Genomic DNA, 23,266 nt, shown 5'->3' on the forward strand with positions numbered 1-23,266 from the left:
GCCGTGACCACCGCGTCAGACAGCAGGTGAGTGAGTCTCGTCTGCATACCGAGGTTTAAATGTGTAGCCATGTGGAGGTTAGACGTGACTGAAACAAGTCTATCGTTTTTCTTGTTTTTTTTTTTGTATCCACCAGTCACTTGTCAGAAATCGATGGTAGGATCCGGTCAGGTAATTTAATGCGGTATATTCGGTTGCCGCAGGTGTTTTTTTTTTTGTTTTTTTTTTTACTTTGATGAAGGAGTAAATCCACCTGTTACCCATGGGGCTGTACTGCAAACTCTTTATAGATAATAGATCGTTTTAACAGTTAACGGAAACACTCGGAAATATCTAATACCTTACTTCTGAACTACTTGGGCTTGATTATGCATTTAAAAACTACTTTAAGAGTGTTTAGAAAGCTTAAATTGGTGTCATTCCCCAACCTGTCCGATCACTATAGGGCATAAAGTGGCATTTAGCTTTAAATGAAAAAGTCACAGATTAACACAAAAGGATTTTTTTTTTAATCAATGGTTTGATTGGATTCACTGTAAAACCCTTTCACTACAGTATACTTTAACAGAATTTATTATTACTTGACTAATACACATTTTAATATATTGTTTTGTCAGTGCATTTCACAGAATACTAACATCACAAGATAGGCAGGCTGTAAAAGACGTTCAAAAAAAACGTATAATAATAATAATGACAAGAAACTGAAAAATAGGTATTTCACAACAGAAACTTCTTGAAGCAATTTTATTCCTTGGGAGGGAGCGGCAGAACTAATCCAAAACTGGATTGGCAACCTTTTGTGACAATGCATGACAAGCAGGTTCCTTAGGGCAGTGTCTTAAACAACAGAGAATTTGCATGTAATACTTCTCAAGGAAAAGAAAAAAAAAAGAAAAGAGAAGAAAAAAAAAAAACGAGATCCTCACCCTTCCAATACCAACCCTGGGGCTTCTAAATCTTCAGTCTTCTTAGGGCTTTAATGAAGCATTCTGTTGCATTGCTTTTGCACAAATTATTGGACTAATCATGAAGCTCTCTGTAAATCTGGATCAGAAGTCGCAGAAGTCTTAAGTCATCAAGAACCAAGAGGTGCAAACTGAGCAGTTCTTAAATGCTTCTTTAAAAAAAAAAAAAAAAAAAGAAAGAATTCATCAGTATGGATTAACAAACTTTTGAAACCCATCAAGTACCGTTATGATCACTAATCAGCAGCAGGCAGCTTCCTGTAGTCCTGAATGCAGGTAAGATCATCGTGTGTGTGCACAAGTGGCGTACAGGTGGGGTTACGGGAAGCAGGTGTCTGCCGTTTCCCACGCCGTCAGAATAGGATTTGAAGGAGAGAAGCAAGTCTCCACAGGCCTGCGATTTCTTCGTCAGAACTGCTCCTACCTGTCGCTGTGTCTTGGCCGGGAGTGTGCGGCAAATCAAACAATCAGCAAAGCGCAAGCCAAAAAGCCCTGGGAAAAAAACTGCCTCAGTGTATGCAAAACAGGCCCCATAGTTTGAATGTGTACTGACTAGTTGCCAAATAGTACCCCAGGCGAAAAAACGCAGATAGCCCCCGGGGAACAGTTCACATTAGATTAAGATATAAAAAAAACAAAAACAAAAAAACAACAACAGATATTTAACAAAAATAATGGTGGTTTTACCTTTCTTTCTTTCAGGACTGATAAACCTCAACAGGGCCAACATGGAAACCCGACAAGAGAGAAAACCGAAGAAGCCACATTATATTCCCCGTCCTCCTGGCAAGCCCTTCAAGTACCAGTGCTTCCAATGTCCCTTCACATGCAACATCAAGTCCCATCTCTTCAATCACATGAAGTACAACCTGTGCAAGAACTCCATCTCTCTGGTGTCTCAGCGTGGGGAGCAGACAGGGAAAGCATCCAGAGTTCCACAGCGCAGCACTTCATCCAATCAAGTACACACGGAACCATCGATACCTGCTAAACCCAGTCCGATCCGACCGGACCACCCTAACGGCAAAATGAGGATTGTGGAAAAGCTGGATGAGTTGGCCATGCAAGAGGTGGAGGGGGGAGATAATAAGGAAGGAAATGAGAGTCCTGCGAAGAACGTTACAGAAAGTTCTTCTGAGCTGATCAGCAGTGAAAGCAAGGATCCAGGAACCGCTGAGACCATGATTAAGTGCACTTCATCGTCTGCCTTTTCTCCTGTTCAACGGAAAGGTGAGAACGTGGAGGCTCAGCCTCCACGTAAAGCAGATCAGCCCTCTTCGCTTGTCCCTGTTCGCCCTTCTTTCCACCCTTTGCCAACCTGGGGCCAGCGAGCCACTTCTGCGCCCCTCAAACCCCCTGCAGATTACCCACCCTTCATGCTCCCCGAAAGAACCACACATGCCTTTTACCAAACCTATTTGCAGAATCAAAACATCCCACCGGCCTACTGTCTGAGCCTTCAAGAGCACAACAGACCCCTTCTACCAGCACCACTAATCCCACCCAGTCACCCATCTCTCCTTCAACCATACCCCTACAGATACAGTCATCCCTTTCTCCAAGTTCCACCCTTACCTTACGGTGTTTATCCTCCTGAACACGTGCCGTCGTTACAGGGCCAGAGGTACATCCCCATGGAGATGTTCGCCCACGGTTTTGAGCCCAGGGACTATGGAAGGTACCTCTACCATCAGCCAGGCTCCTACAGCAGGCCGTCAGAAGCCAGAGGGAACCAACAGCACGGAGGAGACAGGGCCACCCGGCAGAGCCCAATGGCTGGCTGCGCTGCATCGGGGTCTCCGGACAGGCCGAGCGTTACAGATATCAATCAGCACCATTCCATCAACCCACAGCACTCTGCTCTTCGTGAGCCACAGCCTACCTACCAATCAGACTGCACCACTCCAGTAAGGGGGCCAGTGACAGAACCAGAGAGATTATTGAGGAATCTGTGTACCAAACAGCAAGACAGCAGCACACAAAAGCAAAGAAGGTAGGTAAAATTCACGATCGTGACATAAACATCTATACTGCTTTGATGCAAAGTAAAGTCAATAAACAAACGCATTTTTATCTTTTCCCCGACTCCCAGTTCTGTGCGATGCACTGGCTCCTTATCAGAGGAAGCTGAGGATGAAGACAGTGATGACGCAGCAGCTCCGCTAAATCTGTCCAAGAAGGATCAGAACAGATCCGTCCGCACGCCTGACCACATATCTGACGAAGAGATCACCTCGGAGTCAGAAAGCGATGATGAAGATGCCCCTCTAGACCTCTGTCTCCGTGACCAGTCCAATAACCCGGTCCAGACAGGTGCTACCACGAGCTCAGAAGGGGTCTCTGAACAAGGCGGTATCGGACAAGATCAGACAATTTCGTCCGAGCAAGAGCAGTGTGATCGCAGACACTCCGCAGCATTCGCCCTCTGCCAGCTGGCCAGCTCCAGCAACATCAATACCACTGAACTTCCTTCAGAACCACGCACGGACACTCAAAGTCCAAGCTACCAGCAACGTCCTGCCCCAGACCAGGCTCCTAATGGGGACACTACTGACACAGGCAGGTCTGAGCAGAACAGTGCAGCCCAGGGGAAGAAACGAGCAAGTGACAAGGCCACAAAAACAACAAGCAAGAGAGCGAGGGTGAACGAGCCGGTCCGGGACAAGAGGAGGAGAACCCAGAACTGCTGATCGGCATTCAAAGAGGGAAGTTTCGGGGCGCCAATTTCGAATGCGAGCTTTTGAGCTGGTGAACGTTGCAGAGCAATTACAGACTTACCTTTATAGTATGTATGTTTTGTATATAGCTGTTATGTGCAGCATCCTTCGATAAGTCATACTTCAGAGTGCATGTTTAAACTGATATTGTACTATTATGATGTACGTTCAACCATTTAATTTTTTGTGCAGTAAATAAAGTGTTTGTAAAATATAGACTGTATGCATTGTGTTTGTACTTGTTGACAAAAGGTTTTAAGACCCGCTTCTGCCCAGCTTATCTTTCTATTCCATCGACCATCACCACGATTCAAGTAACAGAACGATACTGGAGAAAACAGACGTATTTCTCTCGGATAATATCCTCGATTATATATTTAATAAACTCACCATCTGAGAGGCGAGAGGGAAGCAGCAACCCTCTACGACCGAGTTCTGCTAGGGCAAGGCAACCCCCGTGCCATGAATTCTCCGTCTCCTGGAACCTGGAGAACACAGAAAAGAAGGAACCCTCAGAACCAGTACTCATTTTGATGTTACAAACATCAAAATGGAGTCATGCTTGACAAAAGGTCATGACTCCTTACGCCAGGTACGACACTAGCATCAAATCCATACCTAAAACAGTCCAGGACTGAGCCAACCACGTCGTCTGCCAGCTCCTTGGGCAGTCTTCCGGTCACCCTTCCAATACTGCACGTTAAGAAAAGACAGAACAATGCTCACAATCCTTGCACCCTGAAACAAATATTCCACTTTGAGTTTTGTTTGCGCTATAAGTATCTCCTGGAGAATCGAACTCTAACAGAAATAAAGGAATGCCTCAGGGACGAACAATTTTACACAGCTTTTCCACTCGTTAAATTGTACCAGATTAGACAAGACACTCTCTCCGTGTCCAAATACCGCTTCTTCGGTTTTGGTTTTGAACAGGCGCTACGAGGCTAAAGGCTTGGTTCCAAACTTGTACTGGAAGCTCATGAGCACCGATTTGCATCATGCAAATTGCGTACAGAAGTTTGTGTACGGATCGAGTTCTTGCTGATCACCTACATTTGAGGTTAGTGGGAAATTTGTGTAAATTTGTTTAATACAAAACGGTGATGTTTAACGGTGAGGGGGAAGGTTGAAAACGTTCTCACCCTTTCGCGGCGGACCAGCGCACTATCGTCTCCTTGTCTTTTAGACCCATCAGCAGCTGCTCTGTAAAATAAATAAATAAATAAATAAATAAATAAATAAGCAGGCAAGCAAGCAAACAGGAAAAAAAATTAATCTAAGGTAGCGTTAGACATCAGCTGCCCGACAGCTTTTTATTCACGGTTAGGTTTTCGGTGGAAGCAGAAATGACGTACCGATGACGTTCTCCACCTCCTCTGGGATGTCGTAATCCTCCTCTGAGCTGATGGACCCCAGGTCGGGTTTTACATCCGGCACTTTTCCAGCAGATGCCGACTGGCCGAGGTTTACTGCCAGAGACCGGCTTCCTCTCTGGTATCTGGATGACAAGTACAATCTGTATCATCGCTCATACCGCTGTTGAATTCTCAAATCTGATTGGTCAGAAGGTGTTCGCTCAATTTCTCAAACTCATTCGAATACACGATCCTTTCTATAGTAACAGCTCTTTTACAGGGACTTGCAGTTTTCTTTAAGGAGGCGACGCACGTTTAACATTTATGGAAGGAGTCTCCAGTGTCAGCGCTGCTTCGTAACAGTCGGATGTATCTAAGCTTTTCGGGTAAGAAGGCGCATTCTTCAAGACAATGAAGGAAGAAGAAAAAAAAAAAAAGGTGGTGGTGGTGGGGGGTGGTTGGCAGATGGTCAGAGATCGACTGCTAGAACCTAGGTGCTGTAACATAAATGATGACAGGACCTAACTTGTTTTGTGGATGTTCCACAACATTAAACATAACTACCAGTATGAACAGTCATTCTTTAACGATTTCCAAAAAAAAACCTTGTAATTGTTGGCAGGACGGTACTGTTCTGTTGGCAGAAGATAAAATCTTTGTTTGCTTGTCAGGCAGTTGGGATCAGTTGTGAGTCAAGGTAGGTAGTCAGCCAGGATACAACGTTCCTGGAGCAGTTGAGCATTAAGATCTTGCCGGGGCTTGAACTTACTATCTTCGGACTGGTAGCCCTGAACCACTGAGCCCTTAGAACTGCCCTTGATCCTGCACCGTTATCTAGATCTACTCCATCTTTTACACCGTTTGATCGAATCGTGTCCCATCACCTCCAACTTTCCCCCTCATAAAGCATCAGTCGAATGGTAAACCGTCCAATCCTGCAGCCTGGCAGATCTTTTTCTTTTCTCGTGTGTCACTTCCCTTTTGAGACCCAGAAGTGTGCATCACATTTCCCTCAAAATTTTGCTTGTGATTCATACACTCCAGGGTAGAGGTTCCTGAAAGCAGGATTAATGCAGGATGGTAGAGTGAGCATCACAATGACTTCTCTCTCTCTCTCTCTCTCTCTCTTTCTTTCCTAGTTAAAACTATACAGACGTTTCAATCCTGTTGATAAACTGGGCCCTGATAGTTTTGCTAGTTAAATACATTCTCTGCCAGCTAGCTATCGCTTTCTCATGACTAGTTAGCAAAGTATAATAATAAAATGCATCACCCGTCATATGTAGACGGAACAGAAACGTTAATCATCACGTTCGTCTTGACTTTGACCTCTGTGAGGTCATCTAACACACTTCATTCAAGCTTTTTAAAAAATAAAAATAAATAAATAAATAAATAAATAAATAAATAAATAAATAAACAGAGCACCGTGGATTCCCCCAAAGAGCAAAGGGAATAAGTTTTTTTTGGAGAGCGATTCGATTTCTACAGCGCCGTTAACAAAATCAGCCTTGTCCCAAAGCAGCTTTACAGAAACCTGGTGGTAGATGTGTATTTAGGGCTCTTTACCTCCACCTGGCCAGGCGTGGCTTCAGAAACGTGAGCCCCAGTCTCTGCACCACCTTCACGGACAGCTTCCTCAGCATGTTCTCAGTGCTCTCCGCAATCCTCTTCTGGTCCAGGCAGTGAAGCACTGTGGGGGCTGAGGAACATCACGTTAACGCCACCGCACTTTATTTACGCCAGAATTATACCAGATTATTAATTATACCGTCGGATATTCACGTGGAGGCGATACGCACCATACTGCAGGAAGTCCTCTCGCTTGCCGTGCTTGAAAAGCTGAGCCTGGAGAACAAGGAGAAGGTTTCTCAGCACGCTTTGGAATCAAAATGTCCTACATACCCGCCGCTATGCGAGTGTACAACTCATCCACCCTGGGCTAACTAACACCTTTTACACATTTATTTATTATTTATCCATTTTCTAAATGGACCCTGACGTTGTTTTCAACCATTTGAGATCGATCTCTCTACCTACCTACCTACCTACACCTATCAACCAGCTACTGTTACCACCCTGAAGCTGATTATTTTCCCATAACTGCGTGTCCTGAAGTGTTTTATTCCTCTTATACCACAACCATTTTTCACCATTTATACTTTTTGTCTATCTATAGCTACATTTAACGTTGTGGAACGTCCACGATGCAACATGTCCGTTCCTGTTCTCACTTACTGTACGTTACAGCAGCTATAACCAGTCGTTCTCTCACCAGCCTCTCTTCATTTCTCTATATCTTGATGTAAATGAGATAATAAATAAATAAATAAATAAATAAATGCCGCTCGTTACTACTCAGATTACCAAGAAACTGGAAAATATATATATATATAAAATTTTTTTACAGCAACCTTCACTACATCAACGATTACAGACCTTTCACGTGGAGCGTCCGCCGCACACGTGCCCGTGAACGAGCTGTTACTATAGAAATGACAGCGTATTCGAAAACGAGTGCATTAACATACGCCGGTGACTTCCGACCAACCAGAATCAAGAACTCGAAATGGTTTAAGGCATAAATCCATGTCTGAATCTCAGATCTTCTTTGTAAAGGCCGGATCCTTGGGCGGGGTGTTGATGTAGAGATATATATGTATATAGCAGCCGGCTGTAAACAGAAACCTCGAAGGAACGCACGTCTATAAGCCGAAGCCGTAGCCTGGTGACATTTAACGTGATGCAAAACTCTGATGGCGCTTTTGTTTCCCCAGGCATTCCTGCCACACAGAGCCAGTTTTGAAAGCCTCGGGGGTGAAAAGAAACGCACTGCGGCAAACAAGGGTGGTATCCAGTACTACCACGCTCTCGCTATCTCTCTCGCTCGCTCGCTCTCTTTTAAAACAAACAGTGCTGTTTACCATCACAGAAACCATCTTATTAAACCGTATCACAACTCATATACAGCAGATCAGTCTATTCTCTGTGTGTGTGTGTGTGTGTGTGTGTTTTATCTGCTAGCACAACAGGTGGGAAATAAAACACCTGGCCAAGTTATAAAAGTAATTATATCTCACAGGTATGCACCTCAGTCGACTCCTGACAGGCACCTGTGCGCGCGCACACACACACACACACACACACACACCTGAATCCCCAGCAATACATCAACACATGTATGACTGCCCTGGAGAACCGGAAAATCCTACTGGCCGGTGTGTGGTTTTGCCTTCGGCAGAGCTTTTAAACTACACGAAAATCTTTCTGACTTTCTGAGTAACAGTGTGAGGACATTCATGCGAATTTTATGCGGAAAATGCAAATTAAAAAGTATTTGAATAGAGAAATTTCTTTTTATATATATATAAAAAAAAATACCGAAATCTGGCAACAACAAAAAAAAAAAATGCAGAAGTCAGTCTATCGACAAAGACGATACACGAATACTTATACTGTATGACCAAAAGTATGCGGACAGCTGACCATCACACCCATATGTGCTTGTAGAACATCTCATTCCAGATCGATTCCTCTCTTCTGCTGTTAGAGTGCGCTCCACTCTGTCTTCTGGGAAGGCGTTCTGTTAGATTTTAGGGCGTGGCTTGTGGGGATTCGTGTTCGTTCAGCTACGAGAGCGTTCGTGAGGTTGAGGTCGGGCGCTGATGTTGATGTAAGGAGACTCCAGTTCCGGTTCATCCCAAAGGTGTTCAGTAGGGTTGAGGTCAGGACTCTGTACAGGACACTCGAGATCTTCTACCTTCCTCCACCCTTCACACACCGTGTCTTCATGGAGCTCGGTTTGTGTACACGGGTATCGTGACGCTGGAACAGTGTTTGTTCCTCTTAGTTCTCAGGGAAATTGTAACGCTACAGCGTACGAAGACGTTCTATACGATCGTGTGCTTCAAAACTTTGTGGTAACAGTTTGGGGAAGAACCTCATATAGGTGTGATGGTCAGGGGCGCACATACTTTTGGTCATAGCGTGTACGTGTAAACGAGAGATGTGGCACGATACCATTTTTTCCTTTTCTGATACCGAAACCTTGAGTGTCAAGTAACATGATATTTTTTCCTTTTAAAAAATATTAAGCTTTATTATTATTATTTATTTTTTTTTTATCTAAAACCTTTCTCCAAATCCAGCATAAGCTAACGTTACGCTGACAGCTGTGTGTAAACATTTGAATGATGAATGAACACGATATCGCGTGGTATCGTGATACTTCAGCTGGCATAGTGTCGTAAGATAAGCTTATGGTGTGTGTACTCCCTGGATGTACTGAAACATAAATAAATAAATAAAAAGTGTTTACCAGAGACTGCAGAGCTCCATCTAGAGCTATGGTGCCCTGGTGACCCTCCACGCTGCACTGGGAAATGGTGACGAGGGTCCAGTCCATGAAATCGGCCAACCGCCTCTGCCTCACGTCCGGCCGCGTCACAAACCTGCGGCATCGCGTATGATTCAAGTCAAATGTGTACAGATCCGGTTTCATTCAAACCTTCCCTTATTACACGTTGTATTAGGACACATAAGCACTGATAACCGCGATCGGGCGATAAATAAAACAATTTGAACAATAGCCCTACATGAATACTCAAACTTTACCATAATAAAAAGATTACATCTTATAAACGTAATAAAACTTCAATAACGTCACATCAGTAACGTCGCATCACAATCAGGACTCGGGAGAAGCCTGAGAGAGCCCCCTAGTGGCCAGGAACCCAAACTACACCATACAGTCGTATATGCGTTTATAATTTCAGAGCTACCGTGATTGAGCTGGTGAATGCTCCTTCCTGATTGGTCCGAAGGTGTTGATTAGTTCTCTAGAACAGCAGCTCTGAGAGTAGTGAGGCTGCACATCACGGGTTTAGCGTATACAAATGCGCTCGTTCTGCTACGTTATCGTTTCTATAGTAACAGCTCGTTCGCAGTGAAAATACAATCAGGAGAACTGCATCATGTGAATCTAATGATAAAAAAAAAATTAATTAAAAAAAAGAATAGTGATGAGGAGAGACTGATTCGCTTACTTTGATACGAGCACTGACGCGGCGTCTCTGGATTTATCGCCGACTTGAAGGTAGCGCTGAAACACACACACACACACACACACACACACACAGGACATCAGTTAGAGATCAGTTAGGATGTGACTGAGGAAGATTTTTTAATCATTCACAGGATTTCTGCATCACTACATAGCGCAAAACACTTCCGATGAAATTTCGGGGCGTTACCTTGGCGACGGAGAGGATGCGGTCCATGATGGGCTCTCTGTTCTGCTCGGGGTCGGAGCTCAGCCCGCCATCCAGGCGCGAGAGGTCGAACGGGATGAGGCACGTCATGGACAGCCACAGCAGGAGCATGTAACGGGTTTCCCACGTCTGAGCGCACACACACACACACACACACACACACACACACACACACACACAGAGAGAGAGAGAGAGAGAGAGGGGGGTTAGCTTTAAGTACTCTCGGAGTCGCTCACTTATGTACTGCCGCTAAAACATAAGATCCAAAAGGTAACTATTTGGTTAAAGATCTTTACTTTGTTATTAAATGACTTCTACTGGTTGAAAGGTTACTTATTTGTGTATTAATTACAGATCAGTGCATCAGAAGGATGGAAACGAATCCTGAAGCGAGTCATTTACGCCTCCGTTTATAAACGATTCTCACCTCCGTGTCCTTGGGGTCCTGCCTGCAGAGGAGGTCGAGCACGGGCTGCATGTCCGACACCTCGTGTGGTAAAACCTGCATGAAGATCTTGTAGCCTCGGACCTGACGGAATACCAGAAGGTTAGAGACACGCCCCGTGGAGGACTGATTAACCCTTTCGTGCACAGCGTCCACACGTATATGGAGTCGATGGAAGACTGTTTTAATTCATCTGAAAGTAAGGCGGGAAAAAATCCGATGTAGTTTCGTGCCAGACGCTAAACGGACTCGGAACACTTTAGCTTTTATTTTGTTCCTCTTATATTAATAATAATAATAATAATAATAATAATAATAATAATAATAATAATAATAATAAGAGGAAACATTTGAAATGGTCCTAAAGTGCGTAACTTGTAAAGAATATTACTCAGAAAGTTTTCTTAAAAATTCACCGACATTAAATATTTTTGTGTTGACTATTTCTGTTTCCGAACACGATCCACATAAAGGATAAATGAATAAGATCAAATGAAACTTTATATGTTGAGCAATTTTGCGTAATGATGAAAAACGCAAGGTAACGTAAGGCATATTTTGAAATAAGTGAAGCAGGAAACGGTTAGAGCCTTGCCTTTGAGATGATGTAGAGGAATTTAAAGCTGAGGTGGACGAGCAGCGGGGGAGATGTCTCGCTCCGGATGAGTTCCAGCAGCATGTCCAGCATCCACTCTGAGAATCGGTACGGGAAAGAAGTCCCGGTTATCAGTGAAAACTCACAGAGACGTTTTAAAGGTTGTGAGAGATGTATGAGAGGAGAGGGATGAGAGAGAGGAGAGAGAGAGAAGAGAGATGTGAGAGAGAGAGAGAGAGAGAGGCGTGTGAGGGGTGGGAGCTGTGAGAGGAGTGAGAGGTGAGAGAGGAGTGAGAGGTGAGAGAGGAGTGAGAGATGTGAGAGGATTGAGATGTGAGAGATGTAAGAGGAGTGAAAGATGTAAGAGGAGTGAGATGTGAGAAGAGAGAGAGGAGTGAGAGATGTGAGAGATATGTAAGAGGAGTGAGAGATATGTAAGAGGAGTGAGAGATGTAAGAGGAGTGAGAGATGTGTGAGGAGTGAGATGAGAGAGGAGAGAGATGTGAGAGGAGAGAGATGTGAGAGGAGAGAGATGTGAGAGGAGAGAGAGGAGTGAGATGTGAGAGGAGTGTGAGATGTGAGAGATATGTAAGAGCAGTGAAAGATGTAAGAGGAGTGAGATGTGAGAAGAGAGAGAGATGTGAGATGTGAGAGATATGTAAGAGGAGTGAGAGATGTGAGAGGAGTGAGAGATGTGAGAGGAGTGAGAGATGTGAGAGGAGTGAGATGAGAGAGGCGTGAGAGATGAGAGAGGAGAGAGATGTGACAGGAGAGAGATGTGAGAGGAGAGAGAGGAGTGAGATGTGAGAGATATGTAAGAGCAGTGAAAGATGTAAGAGGAGTGAGATGTGAGAAGAGAGAGAGATGAGAGGAGTGAGAGATGTGAGAGGAGAGAGAGATGTGAGAGGAGTGAGAGATGTGAGAGGAGAGAGAGAGATGTGAGAGGAGAGAGAGATGTGAGAGGAGAGAGAGATGTGAGAGGAGAGAGAGATGTGAGAAGAGAGAGAGATGAGAGGAGTGAGAGATGTGAGAGGAGAGAGAGATGTGAGAGGAGAGAGAGATGTGAGAGGAGAGAGAGATGTGAGATATGTAAGAGGAGTGAGAGATGAGAGAGGAGAGAGATGTGAGAAGAGAAAGAGATGAGAGAGGATAGAGAGATGTGAAAGGAGTGAGATGTGAGGAGAGAGAGAGAGAGAAAGAGAGAGCGAGAGATGTGAGAGGGGTGAGAGATGTGTGAGGAGCGAGAGAGAGAGAGAGAGAGAGAGAGAGAGAGAGAGAGGATCTTACCGAGGTGAGGGTCCAGAAGATGCGGCTGTTCCAGATAGCGGTTCATTATATCTGCAGCGGGACACAAACTCCTCATCGTTATTCAGTAAATAAATCACCTTCCCAGCAGACAGGACGGATATTAAAGAGTCTGGAAGCAGCGGCATTCCCATCGACTCCCTGGATCCTTTTCTCACTGTAAATGAAACACTAACACCGGAGGAGCTCCCAAATCTCATTTACTATCTCATTTTATTTATTTAAAAAAATAACGTGACAAGAAAAATCTCCCTTCTTAACGATTCGCATATTCATCGTTATAATTAACGCCATCTACAATGGAGCCTGTAACCACACTTTCACTGGTTTAAACTTCTATCGGTCTGTTTAACGGTTTCCTACATTACCCACAATGCCGTCTGCTCTGACTACCTCCGAGTAGTGCTGCAGTGAAAAACACCACACCGACCGAGCGACCGTTTTGCACTAAACAAATCAGAAATAATTCCACATACATACACATATTCAAACATGTCTCAGGGTGAAGTTTCCCTTTAACTCACTAACTCTGTGGGACTACAGAAGGACGAGTGGGCGTGTCCAATTTGCATACGCATGCCTATTCATAAGCATTTGTATTTTTAATGAGGTTAAAGATGTAGAGATGTTCTTAAGCCATTTTTGTTGCTGTTTTAATATCAAACCGATCCTGGAGAAGACTGGGTTACTGAAACCTGTGTGTGTGTGCGTGTGTGTGTGTGTGTGTGTGTGGAGAGAGGAGTGGGTGAGTGGAAAGGAGAAAGGGGCGTGGCCAGGTATACCTAAACACCTGAACCCATCCCAACTCCTCCCTGCTGATTTCCCGCATCCTGTAATGGTCCCTACACCCTAGGTAGAGCACACTATGCACACACATTTCGGACAAGGACAAGCTGATTAAGCAGGTGGAGGAGATGGAGGAGGTTCTCACCCACGAATCTCTGGATGGTGGACTCCTGGGCCTTGCAGTTCTCCTGCAGGTCCACCAAGCTGGAGATCAGGGCTCGGATCTCGTCGCTCTCTGTAAACCCAGCCAGAAGATTAGCACTGGACAGGACCTCGGATTCTCCAGCTCCATCAGCTCCATCATCTCCGTCCACGGTTTCTACACCCGGCAACGCCATTGTGTCTCCAAACTGTCTGTCCAGGTGAGATGCTCTGCGTCACTCTTTAACCTCTAAACTCAGTCCCCTTTCAATGCCCAGGCTTTAAAAGCCAATTCCGGTTCCGGTTCCTCGCTCTGAAATAGAACACAATTTAATCTTTGGCGAATATTTCTAGAATCATCTAGAATCCGCTGCAGCTCTGTTGTCGCGCTACTAAGTGACGTAGCGCCTGACGTACGGAAACCCAGAACGTTCAGGTCGTCCTTACTAAAACGCGTTTTGTTTTTCAGCTCGTATTTCCGTGCCATTTTTTTCCCTCCTCATCATGTAAAATAGTCAACAACTGACACTTTTGTTTCTTTCTTTTAATTTTTTTTTTTTTAGAATTATATGATAATGATCATTCAGTATACGAGAATAAACTATTAAAAAAATAATAATAATAATTTAGGAATTTAGTGCAACGTTTAGACCCCACGTATTTCCAATCCTGGTCCTAATGGTGCATTAGGTAAGATTAGGTCTATAATGCTTAAGTAGGTTGATATTATTATTTCTTCTTCTTCTTCTTTTTGTTTTAATGGCGGTTGGCAAACCAGTTAAAGGTGCATTACCGCCACCTACTGGACTGGAGTGTGGGCAGTTGATTGGCAGAAAAAATAAAATAAAATTGGGAAGAAAAAACAAAACAAAACAATAATACCAAAACAAGTTTGATATTTGAATGATTCCACTTCATTTATACAAAGCTCCATCCGCTTACCCCGAACCACGTCTATAAAATGACTGACAGGAAGAATATCCAAACACAAACAAGCCTTCTGGGCCGGAAATTGGCATTCCAAAGCGACTTAATACAATTTTGGCAAGGCCACAGCTTTTAATCATGGTCTACATCTCTTCCAGAGAGTTTTCCTCTTCAAGGGCTGCTGATTCGTCGTAATACCTGAGCTTCAGTTCACTTCCTTTTCCAAAACCTTCTTCTCCTCAACCTGTAAAGCAGTCAGACTATAAGTATGCCGTGTAGAAGTACGTCCTAGCTGGCAGGAGTGGAACCCAGCGTGGTCTTCTGCTGTTGCTGCCCGTCCACCAGAAGGTTCAGCGTGTCGAGATGCTTTTCTGCTCACCGCAGTTGTAAAGAGTGGTTATGACTTCCTGTCAGTCTGACCTCGCTCATCAACGAGGCAATGGAATTTAGTGCAATATGCATACAGCCACTTATGGTATTCATGGTACTGTTTACATGTTCCCAATTCCTGCGTCAGGTACATAAATATTGCAGTACAACTTAATTAAAATATTTTAAAGGACCCCTGTAGATTACATGCGTCACATGTGGTAGCTCATCCATTTAATCATTTGCAATAACCGCCAGGGTAAACTTTTTATTTACAGAGTTACAGGGACATGATGGTATGGTAAGTATAAAGCCCTACATGGTTTAGCTCCGCCCCTCTTCTGATACTGGACTCCTAGCTGTCCCAAAGTTCAGACTGGTCACTGTAGGGGGCAGATGCTTTAGTGTCATGGAACTCTTTTACCTCAACCTCTTTGACTTTGTTCTTCACTTTCCACAGCTTAAAACCTGCGTGCGCGAGCCTGTACAGTGACCTCGGGTAGGAGAATAGTGTTAGTCATTATTATTATTATTATTATTATTATTATTATTATTGTGGAAGTATTAATGCAGTATATCATGTTATAATCAATACACACTTGGAACAATGCGGATCCTGAGCCTATCCCGGGAACGCTGGGCGTGAGGTGAGAACACACCCTGGATGGGACGCTACGCTAAACCATTTCTGCACCATGTATATACATTCACACACACTTTCACACCTAGAGACAGTTTAGCATAGCCAGTCCACCTACCGGCATGTTTGTGGACAGTTGGAGGAAACCTGTGAAACTCCACAGGGACAGTATTCCCAGGTCAGGATCGATCCGGGGACGCTGAAGCTGTGAGACGGGAATGTCACCCGCTCGACCACCGCACCGCCCTGATATGGTAGTTGTGTGCAAGTAATTGGCTCTGGTCATGTGACTTATTCCATTAAATACACTCACAAAAAAAGACAAAAGGAGAGAATATTAAACTCGCATCAAAATGTCGATCAGCGGTTTTAATTAAATATAAAATCTCTAATTTCCTCAAGTCTCTCCAGCCCTTAACATGGCTAACCGTGATTACATTTTTTTTTTTTTTTTTAAAGAAAGTCATTACATGAGAATAAACTATGTTAAAGAATATAATTGTACTTAAGTGCATTTTATATATAAATAAAAAAAAACCACAACACTAATGAAATAAAAACAGAGACGTTATAAATGACACTTTTTATTTGCTCATGTACATTTTATATTGTAAGGTGCGCTTTATTTAAGACTAGAGATTAAGAACATCCTGTTAAACGGAACCTCGGCACACGCCGTTAACAGTTAGCGTCGTGAATAAAGGACTGAAATGTTGTACGTTACGCCACAGCGATTGGTCAGAAGGTGTTGATTACGTTATCGTTTCTATAGCGACAGCTCGTTCACGGGGGTTCGGAGCGCGGACGCTCCACGTAAGCGGGTTTGAAATCTGACTACGGTGAAGCTTTTTTGTAAGGAGATGTTTACTGAGGATTTACGGAAGGAGTCTCCGGTGTCGGCGCTTTGTAACGCTGTAACACGGAGGAGTTTACGCTGCTTGCGGTTGCTTGGTAACGCGATGAGCGAGATGAGTGTGAACAGGAACTAACTTGTGTCGTGGATCGTCCACGACGTTGCATGTAACTCTAAATGGATAAAAAGTATCATGCCGTTGTGTAATAACTGAATTACTGTAATCGTTGGGAAGATTTGCTGTGGTATAAGAGGAATAAAACACCGTTACAGAAAATGAATCGACTTGCAGGCGGTAACAGTAACCCCGTTTCGTCACGCCACCTGGATGTCGATTATGTTCCTATAACGGCACGACGCAGAGTGGTTTAATCGTCGACCGCCGATATTAATCCAACCCCTTACAAGTGAGAGAAACTTTGTTCAGGAATCAGAACGGCGTTCGCGACTAGTTCTCGGATTTGAAAAATATTCTACTTCGAAAGCTCCTTCATGATGCGCAGCGACGAGCCCCTGTACCCGGGACCGAAGTGATTCCAGTGGTTCAGGTAGTGGAACAGCTGGTACAGCTGATGTCTCTTGTCGAACCCCGGCGCCTTGGGGATCTTCTCGTGGTAGGCGTTGTAGAAGTGTTTCCCGAAGCCACCGAACATCCCGGTGATCCCCAGTTCAAACTCGGCGTGTCCGTAAAACGAGGCCGGGTCGAAGATGATGGGGCCGTCTGCGTACTCGGCCGCGTTGCCGCTCCACAGGTCGCCGTGAAGCAGCGCGGGTTCCACCTCCACGCCCGCAAACAGCTGCGGGATCTTCAGCTGAAACAGAACACATGAAGCTGATCCTCTGCTGTGGTTTCTCCCACAACGTGCAGTTAGGTAAATTATGTAGCTGAAGGACCTAGTAGCTAGCTGCAGGGTTAGAATTATCACTGACTCTCATCGAATTTTCATTTTATTTCCCTCAGAGGTCGACTGATAGCGGATTTTAGATAGCGATAACCGATTGCTACTGAATGAAAACATAACACATGCGGTCAAATATTGCTGAACTTTATTACAAAAATAAACAGTAAGGACTGCACCGTGAAAATGGACTGTAGTAATGTATAAATATTAGTATATATTAACTATTAATAAATAAAAGATATACGTTCACCTGCAGAGACGGAGACGAGCGATACCATGCCATACTTTCGTGATGTCATAATTATGAGATTAAAAAAAAGTCCTAATTTTGTGATTACGTTACATCCAAACCAAAAAATAACTCGAAATAACATCAAAAGAGACTAAAATTAAAAAAAAAAAAAAAAACACTTCAAATAACACAACAAAATTGGTCAGCGATAGCTTTTACTTCGCCGCTAGAGGCCGCTCTCGTACCGTATAATAACAGCTGATGCTTTTCAGCAGCTCCCGCAACGGGCGCAACTTTTTTGCAGATAACCGACAGTTCCAGTGATCAGTAATCGGTGCCACAAAACCGATCAATCGGTCAACCTCTAATTTCCCTGCTCTGGTTGTGGCTTGGTTTTAAAAAAAAAAAAAAAAACCCAACTGACCAACCAAGCAGAGAGTTCTGCATTTATCCACCTGGTTTTCCAATTCGTAAACTTTGCAGCTAATCAGGAACTTCGTAACTAAGAAATTTTACGTATCTGGACCACCACGAAAGTTGAGTCCTTTTTTTTTTTTTTTTTTAAATTGGGGAAAAAACCCCCACACGTCAAGTAATAAAAACACACACGGCGGACGTGACCTGGCTCGTCGGACTTTGTTAGCTAGCTGTTTACCCGGCTAGTTCGCTACACTCGGCGTCGGAGGTGATTTGAGGGTATTTCTATTCCTCTGACTGAATAATAAACACTGTACCCGACTGACAGTGCAGTCCACTCTGAACAAACTCCTTTCTGGACTTGTACAAACTCGACAAATCTAAGTTATAGGAGTATCTCCCGAAGCGAAACTAATTCGGCTCTTCAGGGTTTTAGGCTACGTAGTAATCCATCTCCCAAATGAAGAGCTAAAAAAAGGAGCAGATCATTAAAAACCTCGTGCATGTTCAGTTCAGCTCCGTTCAGACAAATCCAGCAGCCAGTGGCCATAACGTAATTAACCATATTCAGGGATTTTAATTGGCTAAAATGTACTCTGTGCTCACATAAATCATCTCTTACTACTGTTATAAATATCATACACGTTGTTTTTTTTTTTTCTTACCTGGAGGCTGGCCCATAATTCCCTGGCCTCTCTGTCTCCGTACGACTGCTCCAGTAATCCCAGCTGGTACTGTAGCCTTTGCTGGACGTAAAAGGACACCCAGTCATCCTGCCAGTCGTTCACCTGCAGAGAAGGAGAAGAGAGACACCATGCCATAATTTTCGAGATAAGTCATAATTATGTTATGCAAAGTCCTAATTTTGTGATTACGTGCCATAATTTCGAGATACCGTCTCAAGTTAGAACCGTGCAATATGACCTACAAAGTCATAATTTCAAGATACTAAATCGTAATTCTGAGATAGTAAGTCATAATCATGAGATACAAAGTCGTCATTATGGGATGCCTAGTTAGTTTTGAGATGCTAAGCCATAATTTCGGGATCGTATCATTCTTAAATAGTAAGTCGTTATTATGAGAGACCTAGTTATAATCTCAACATACTAAACCATAATTTAGAGGTACTATCTCATAGTTTTCTCTCAAAAATATCACTTGTAATTATGAGATACCAAGTCATAATTGAGATTTCTCTCATACTTTTTAGATAACAAGTCATGGTTATGAGAAGTCCTAATTTTGAGACTGTCTGAGGTTAGAACCCTGCATTATGAGACACCAAGTCATAATTATTAGATACTATTTATAATTATGTAATTGCAATTCATAATTTTGGATATTGTCTTGGGTTAGAACCATGCTGTCGAACAGAACGAAACTGGGACAGTAGGCTGGACTGTGCACATGCATGGCTTCCAATAAATACCAACCGTATCTCAAAATGATGACACGTTATCTCATAATTACGACTTAGTATCTCAAAATTACGACTTAGTATCTCAAAGTGATGACCCGTTATCTCATCATTATGACGTGGTATCTCAAAATTATGACTTTGTATCATAATTATGACTTAGTATCTCAAAATTATGACCCGTTATCTCAAAATTACGACTTAGTTTCTCAAAATTATGACTTAGTATCTCAAGGTTATGACTTTGTATCATAATTATGACTTAGTATCTCAAAATTATGACTTAGTATCTCAAGGTTATGACTTTGTATATCATTATGACTTGGTATCTCAAAATTACGACTTGGTATCTCATAATTATGATGTTGTATCTCAAGATTGTGGCCTGTTGTCTCAAATGTATGACTCGGTGTGTCAGTTGTGACTCATCATCTCACAACTATGACTTATAATTATGACTTAGTATTTTGAAACTATGACTTGTTTTTCTCATCATTTTGACGTGGTATCCAGGATGTTTTTATTGAGTGGTGGCAGTGGGCTTCCATACCTGAGAGATGTAGCCACAACAGGTGTTGACATGGAACCCGAATTTGTCGATAACCAGAACTTCCGACTGGCCGGTTCCTTTTCCTGAACAGACACACGACAATAATACAGTCACGTCAGGCAAATCACATTTCGATGAATTGAGTTTCCTTTCCTGCGTGTGTGTGTGTGTGTGTGTGTGTGTGGTGGCCTGAGAACACCCTTCACATGGTCTTCGTAGTTTGTTCATTTTCTACATCTACCTCAAACACCAGTGTTGTCTTTTACCAATGGTTTGCTCTTCCTTGTTCCGTTTCTCTTTCTGTCGTTTATTGTGGAGATGCAGGTCCGCTAGCTGCTGCCCCAACTGAGTCGAGTACCTTTAGGAACAGTACAGAGGAAATACTTTTACCTGACACTTTTCATTCAAAGTATATTTTTGTACATCCCCCCCCATCATGCAGTACTCTTGATGTAGCTTTCTGAAGTCGATGACTCTTTCCATCGACATTTCCATTATACAAAGCATTTTAACACAGCGCACACTAGTGACATCTGGCGGTCAAACGATGACGTGCAGCTCCTATAAAGTCAACAATAGTCATCTGGTAACATTAAGCCTTGTATTACTTAATAAACAAAAAGCAATCTCCTTTTTATGATAGGCACAGTTCTAAAAAAAAAAAAAAAAAAACACCATCAGCTGCTTCCAATCAGTTTGTACTTAAATTTATATTTCAATTTACATAAAAAATGTAGTAAAAGATATCATGTGATATCACAATATCTCAGAAAAGCATACTGTGACTGTGATTTATTTATCACGATCTCAGCAATATATCGTTATATAATCGCCCAGCCCTAGTGACGGTACTAAATCATTAAAATACTTTTTCATTATCGTACAAAGCATCAACTCCGTTCTCCCGTTTTTATTTTAAAACGTCCAGGTTTCTTAGCAAACCTAAATACCGTGGTGCGTATTGTAGAAACGTCTTCCAGTATCGTGACGTGAAATTTTGGTCATACAGTGTGATCAATTCTGACTGATTAATTTGATATAAAAAGGTCTCAATTTTATACAGAAAGGTGTGTGCGTGTGTGTGTTTTGGTTGGTCAAACCAAACAACAAAAAAAATCCGTCTAGATTTATATTTAGTACAAAGCTTTATGAAATCGCAGTAACAATTATACGATTTGAAGCTGAGGTTCGTGATTTGCATAAATGTACACGAACTCCAGAGCTAAACGTAGGATACCGACCATTTCGTTTATTTGTTTATTTATTTGTTTACGTTTAAACGTTAACCTTCTCGATGATGATCGAAGCTCTTGTTTACGGCCCATGCGTCAGGTCGCGACACGGTTATTCTTCTCGTCGGATTCGACTTCCCGCCACTAACCTGTTTAAGGACTTCATGTCTACGTGCTCCATGATGAACACGGCTCCTCCTGCTTCCAGATCCACCACCCTCACCGGTCTCGGCACTCGGATCGTGTCCGTGGACAGGATCGCCTCCAAGCTGGCTTTCTCTCCGTCGAACATGTGTCTGGCCTGCGTGTGGGAACAGGATTCACAATCTAGTGCGTGTGATTTCGGCGACTTCTTTGACGCTTTTATTAACCGTCACGCTGTACGAAATCTCGGCTAAATCCTATAACCGCAGGTGCGATCGCTATCCGTGAAGATCCTCAAACGGTAAACCTGCGGAAAAATGAAGGAAAGCTGCTCTGCTCTGCTAATCGTTCAGCGCCGTTCCGGGGCTCGGGTTTTTAAGCTCTCCGTCTGGGAAGTTTGAACAGGGCTTTCTACTTTAGGTAGCTACGTACGGTTTATAGCCATTATAGCGCAAGTGATGACAGAAATTAACCTGTTTTGCGGACGCCGAACGACGTTAGAAGTAACTATAAACGGATAAAGCGTGACGAGTCGTTCTTTTAATAAATAAAAAGTCATAATCCGTGGCAGACTGCTATGATGCGCTTCGCTTCAGTGTTTAATCTCACCTGGAGACTGTAGATTATTACCCAAGAGCTGCTGCTGTAATCATAAAGACCGTCCTGTTGCTCACGCCAGGACTCATTCACAATCTGACCATCCTGTAAACACACTCGGTACATTTTACTCTTCCAAACGATTTAGAATCTCACAATCCGGTGTGGCCCAGAAGAGGACGGGTTCCTTCTTCATGCCGTCTCGGGAGTCCGAATCGATCGTGATGTATGAACTATGCAGAATATACTAGGGAAGTGGTATCCATACTGTTGCTGCCATCTATATTTTATATACCTCATTATTTTATATATTCAATATATATATGATATTCACATGTTTTTGCAGAAGACGAAATAGTAACAATTTACACCGATCATCCTGTTCAAAAGTTTACACCCCCCCCGGCTCTTAATATATCATGTTGCCTTCTTGAGCATCAGTGAATGTTTGTACCTTTTGTAATAGTTGTGTTAGACTATATGTAAACATCTGTTATGTGAAATAGCTTATTCAGTGCAGTACTACGATAATAATAATAATAATAATAATAATAAGAATGCATTTTTTTAATGATTCACCCCTACCCCAACCCATAATACTCACCTGGCTCTTGTGGTTGATCTTGACGAACACTTTACCGGAGTCTGTGCTGTAGCTCTGGCCCTCACTGATGCATCCTCCCCCGGACATACCTACTGCCTTCACCGTGCTGCTGCCCAGCTCCCTCTTTAACAGCTGCTCCATTTATATACCCAGTTTATTCCCTGTTTATTAGAACACCACCGCGTCTTCTACGCAATGTTTACACACACTGCTTACGTGCGCGTTCACTTTATAACGAATCCGGTCCAAAAAAAAAACCAAACAAACCCAAAACCCCTTGATGCAGTTAGTTTAAAAGACGCAGCTCTGTATTATCACCTTTTTTTTATACTGATAATGTAAAATAAATCCCCGTAAAACTCAATTACACTTAAGTATTTGTAATCTGAATGCCGTTCGCGTTTCCGGAAGTGTACCGGGAGCCAACCAATCGCTAGTGAACGTCGGCGCATGCGCAGTGCGAACCCGGCGATCGTCACATACCGGAAGTAAACGCAATTCCAAAGGCGAAAAGGGTTTTCAAAAGGGCTATATAAGGATTTTATATATATATATAACAGTTTGAAATAGATATTTGATGTTAATTAGTATATCATGTATATTAATAAATAAGTCAAGTATATATTATTTGTGTGACGTAGATAAAAAAATATCAGTTTCAGCTCCAGAAATAAAAAACAATGACATGCTTGTCCTTTTTCTTACTGAAATCCTGTGTTTTTATTTATTTATTTAATTTAGCTACATATATGCCTTCTGATAATATTACTGAAAACCCTCCTAAGATTTTGGATCAA

The 23,266-nt window shown here is 42.9% G+C and overlaps 2 protein-coding genes across 2 annotated transcripts in view; both read right to left on the reverse strand.

Annotated features, from left to right (window-relative positions):
* The window catches only part of tbcd (tubulin folding cofactor D), a 40,459-nt gene extending 26,362 nt beyond the window's left edge, over positions 1-14,097 (reverse strand). Inside the window, exons 1-13 of the mRNA XM_053612605.1 lie at positions 13,587-14,097; positions 12,638-12,688; positions 11,351-11,448; positions 10,738-10,839; positions 10,293-10,439; positions 10,086-10,141; positions 9,359-9,491; positions 6,843-6,888; positions 6,610-6,742; positions 5,041-5,183; positions 4,828-4,888; positions 4,304-4,378; positions 4,076-4,170 (exon numbers count right to left, since the gene is read on the reverse strand). Coding sequence (XP_053468580.1) covers positions 4,076-4,170; positions 4,304-4,378; positions 4,828-4,888; positions 5,041-5,183; positions 6,610-6,742; positions 6,843-6,888; positions 9,359-9,491; positions 10,086-10,141; positions 10,293-10,439; positions 10,738-10,839; positions 11,351-11,448; positions 12,638-12,688; positions 13,587-13,779 — 1,333 coding nt within the window. The 5' untranslated portion in view covers positions 13,780-14,097. The remainder of the gene's footprint in view (positions 1-4,075; positions 4,171-4,303; positions 4,379-4,827; positions 4,889-5,040; positions 5,184-6,609; positions 6,743-6,842; positions 6,889-9,358; positions 9,492-10,085; positions 10,142-10,292; positions 10,440-10,737; positions 10,840-11,350; positions 11,449-12,637; positions 12,689-13,586) is intronic.
* A 1,969-nt stretch (positions 14,098-16,066) lies between these two features.
* fn3krp (fructosamine 3 kinase related protein) lies at positions 16,067-22,891 on the reverse strand. The gene is made up of 6 exons (XM_053612607.1): positions 22,470-22,891; positions 21,274-21,425; positions 20,159-20,250; positions 19,893-19,975; positions 18,588-18,710; positions 16,067-17,183 (listed from the first exon to the last, which is right to left on the reverse strand). The coding sequence occupies exons 1-6, from the start codon at positions 22,608-22,610 to the stop codon at positions 16,845-16,847; spliced, it is 930 nt and encodes a 309-aa protein (XP_053468582.1). The 5' UTR covers positions 22,611-22,891; the 3' UTR covers positions 16,067-16,844.
* Positions 22,892-23,266: the final 375 nt, after the last annotated feature.

The sequence above is a fragment of the Ictalurus furcatus genome, chromosome 24, assembly GCF_023375685.1.
Source record: "Ictalurus furcatus strain D&B chromosome 24, Billie_1.0, whole genome shotgun sequence".
Taxonomy (NCBI): Eukaryota; Metazoa; Chordata; class Actinopteri; order Siluriformes; family Ictaluridae; genus Ictalurus; species Ictalurus furcatus.

What these genes read in the sequence shown, in the direction of transcription:
- fn3krp (XM_053612607.1), bottom strand. Translation starts at nt 22,610, where the DNA reads ATGGAGCAGCTGTTAAAGAGGGAGCTGGGCAGCAGCACGGTGAAGGCA. An exon ending in AGATCAACCACAAGAGCCAG is followed by an intron (nt 21,426 to 22,469) that starts GTGAGTATTATG and finishes TCCCACACGCAG; the next exon opens with GCCAGACACATGTTCGACGG. An exon ending in GTTGTGGCTACATCTCTCAG is followed by an intron (nt 18,711 to 19,892) that starts GTATGGAAGCCC and finishes CCTTCTCTGCAG; the next exon opens with GTGAACGACTGGCAGGATGA.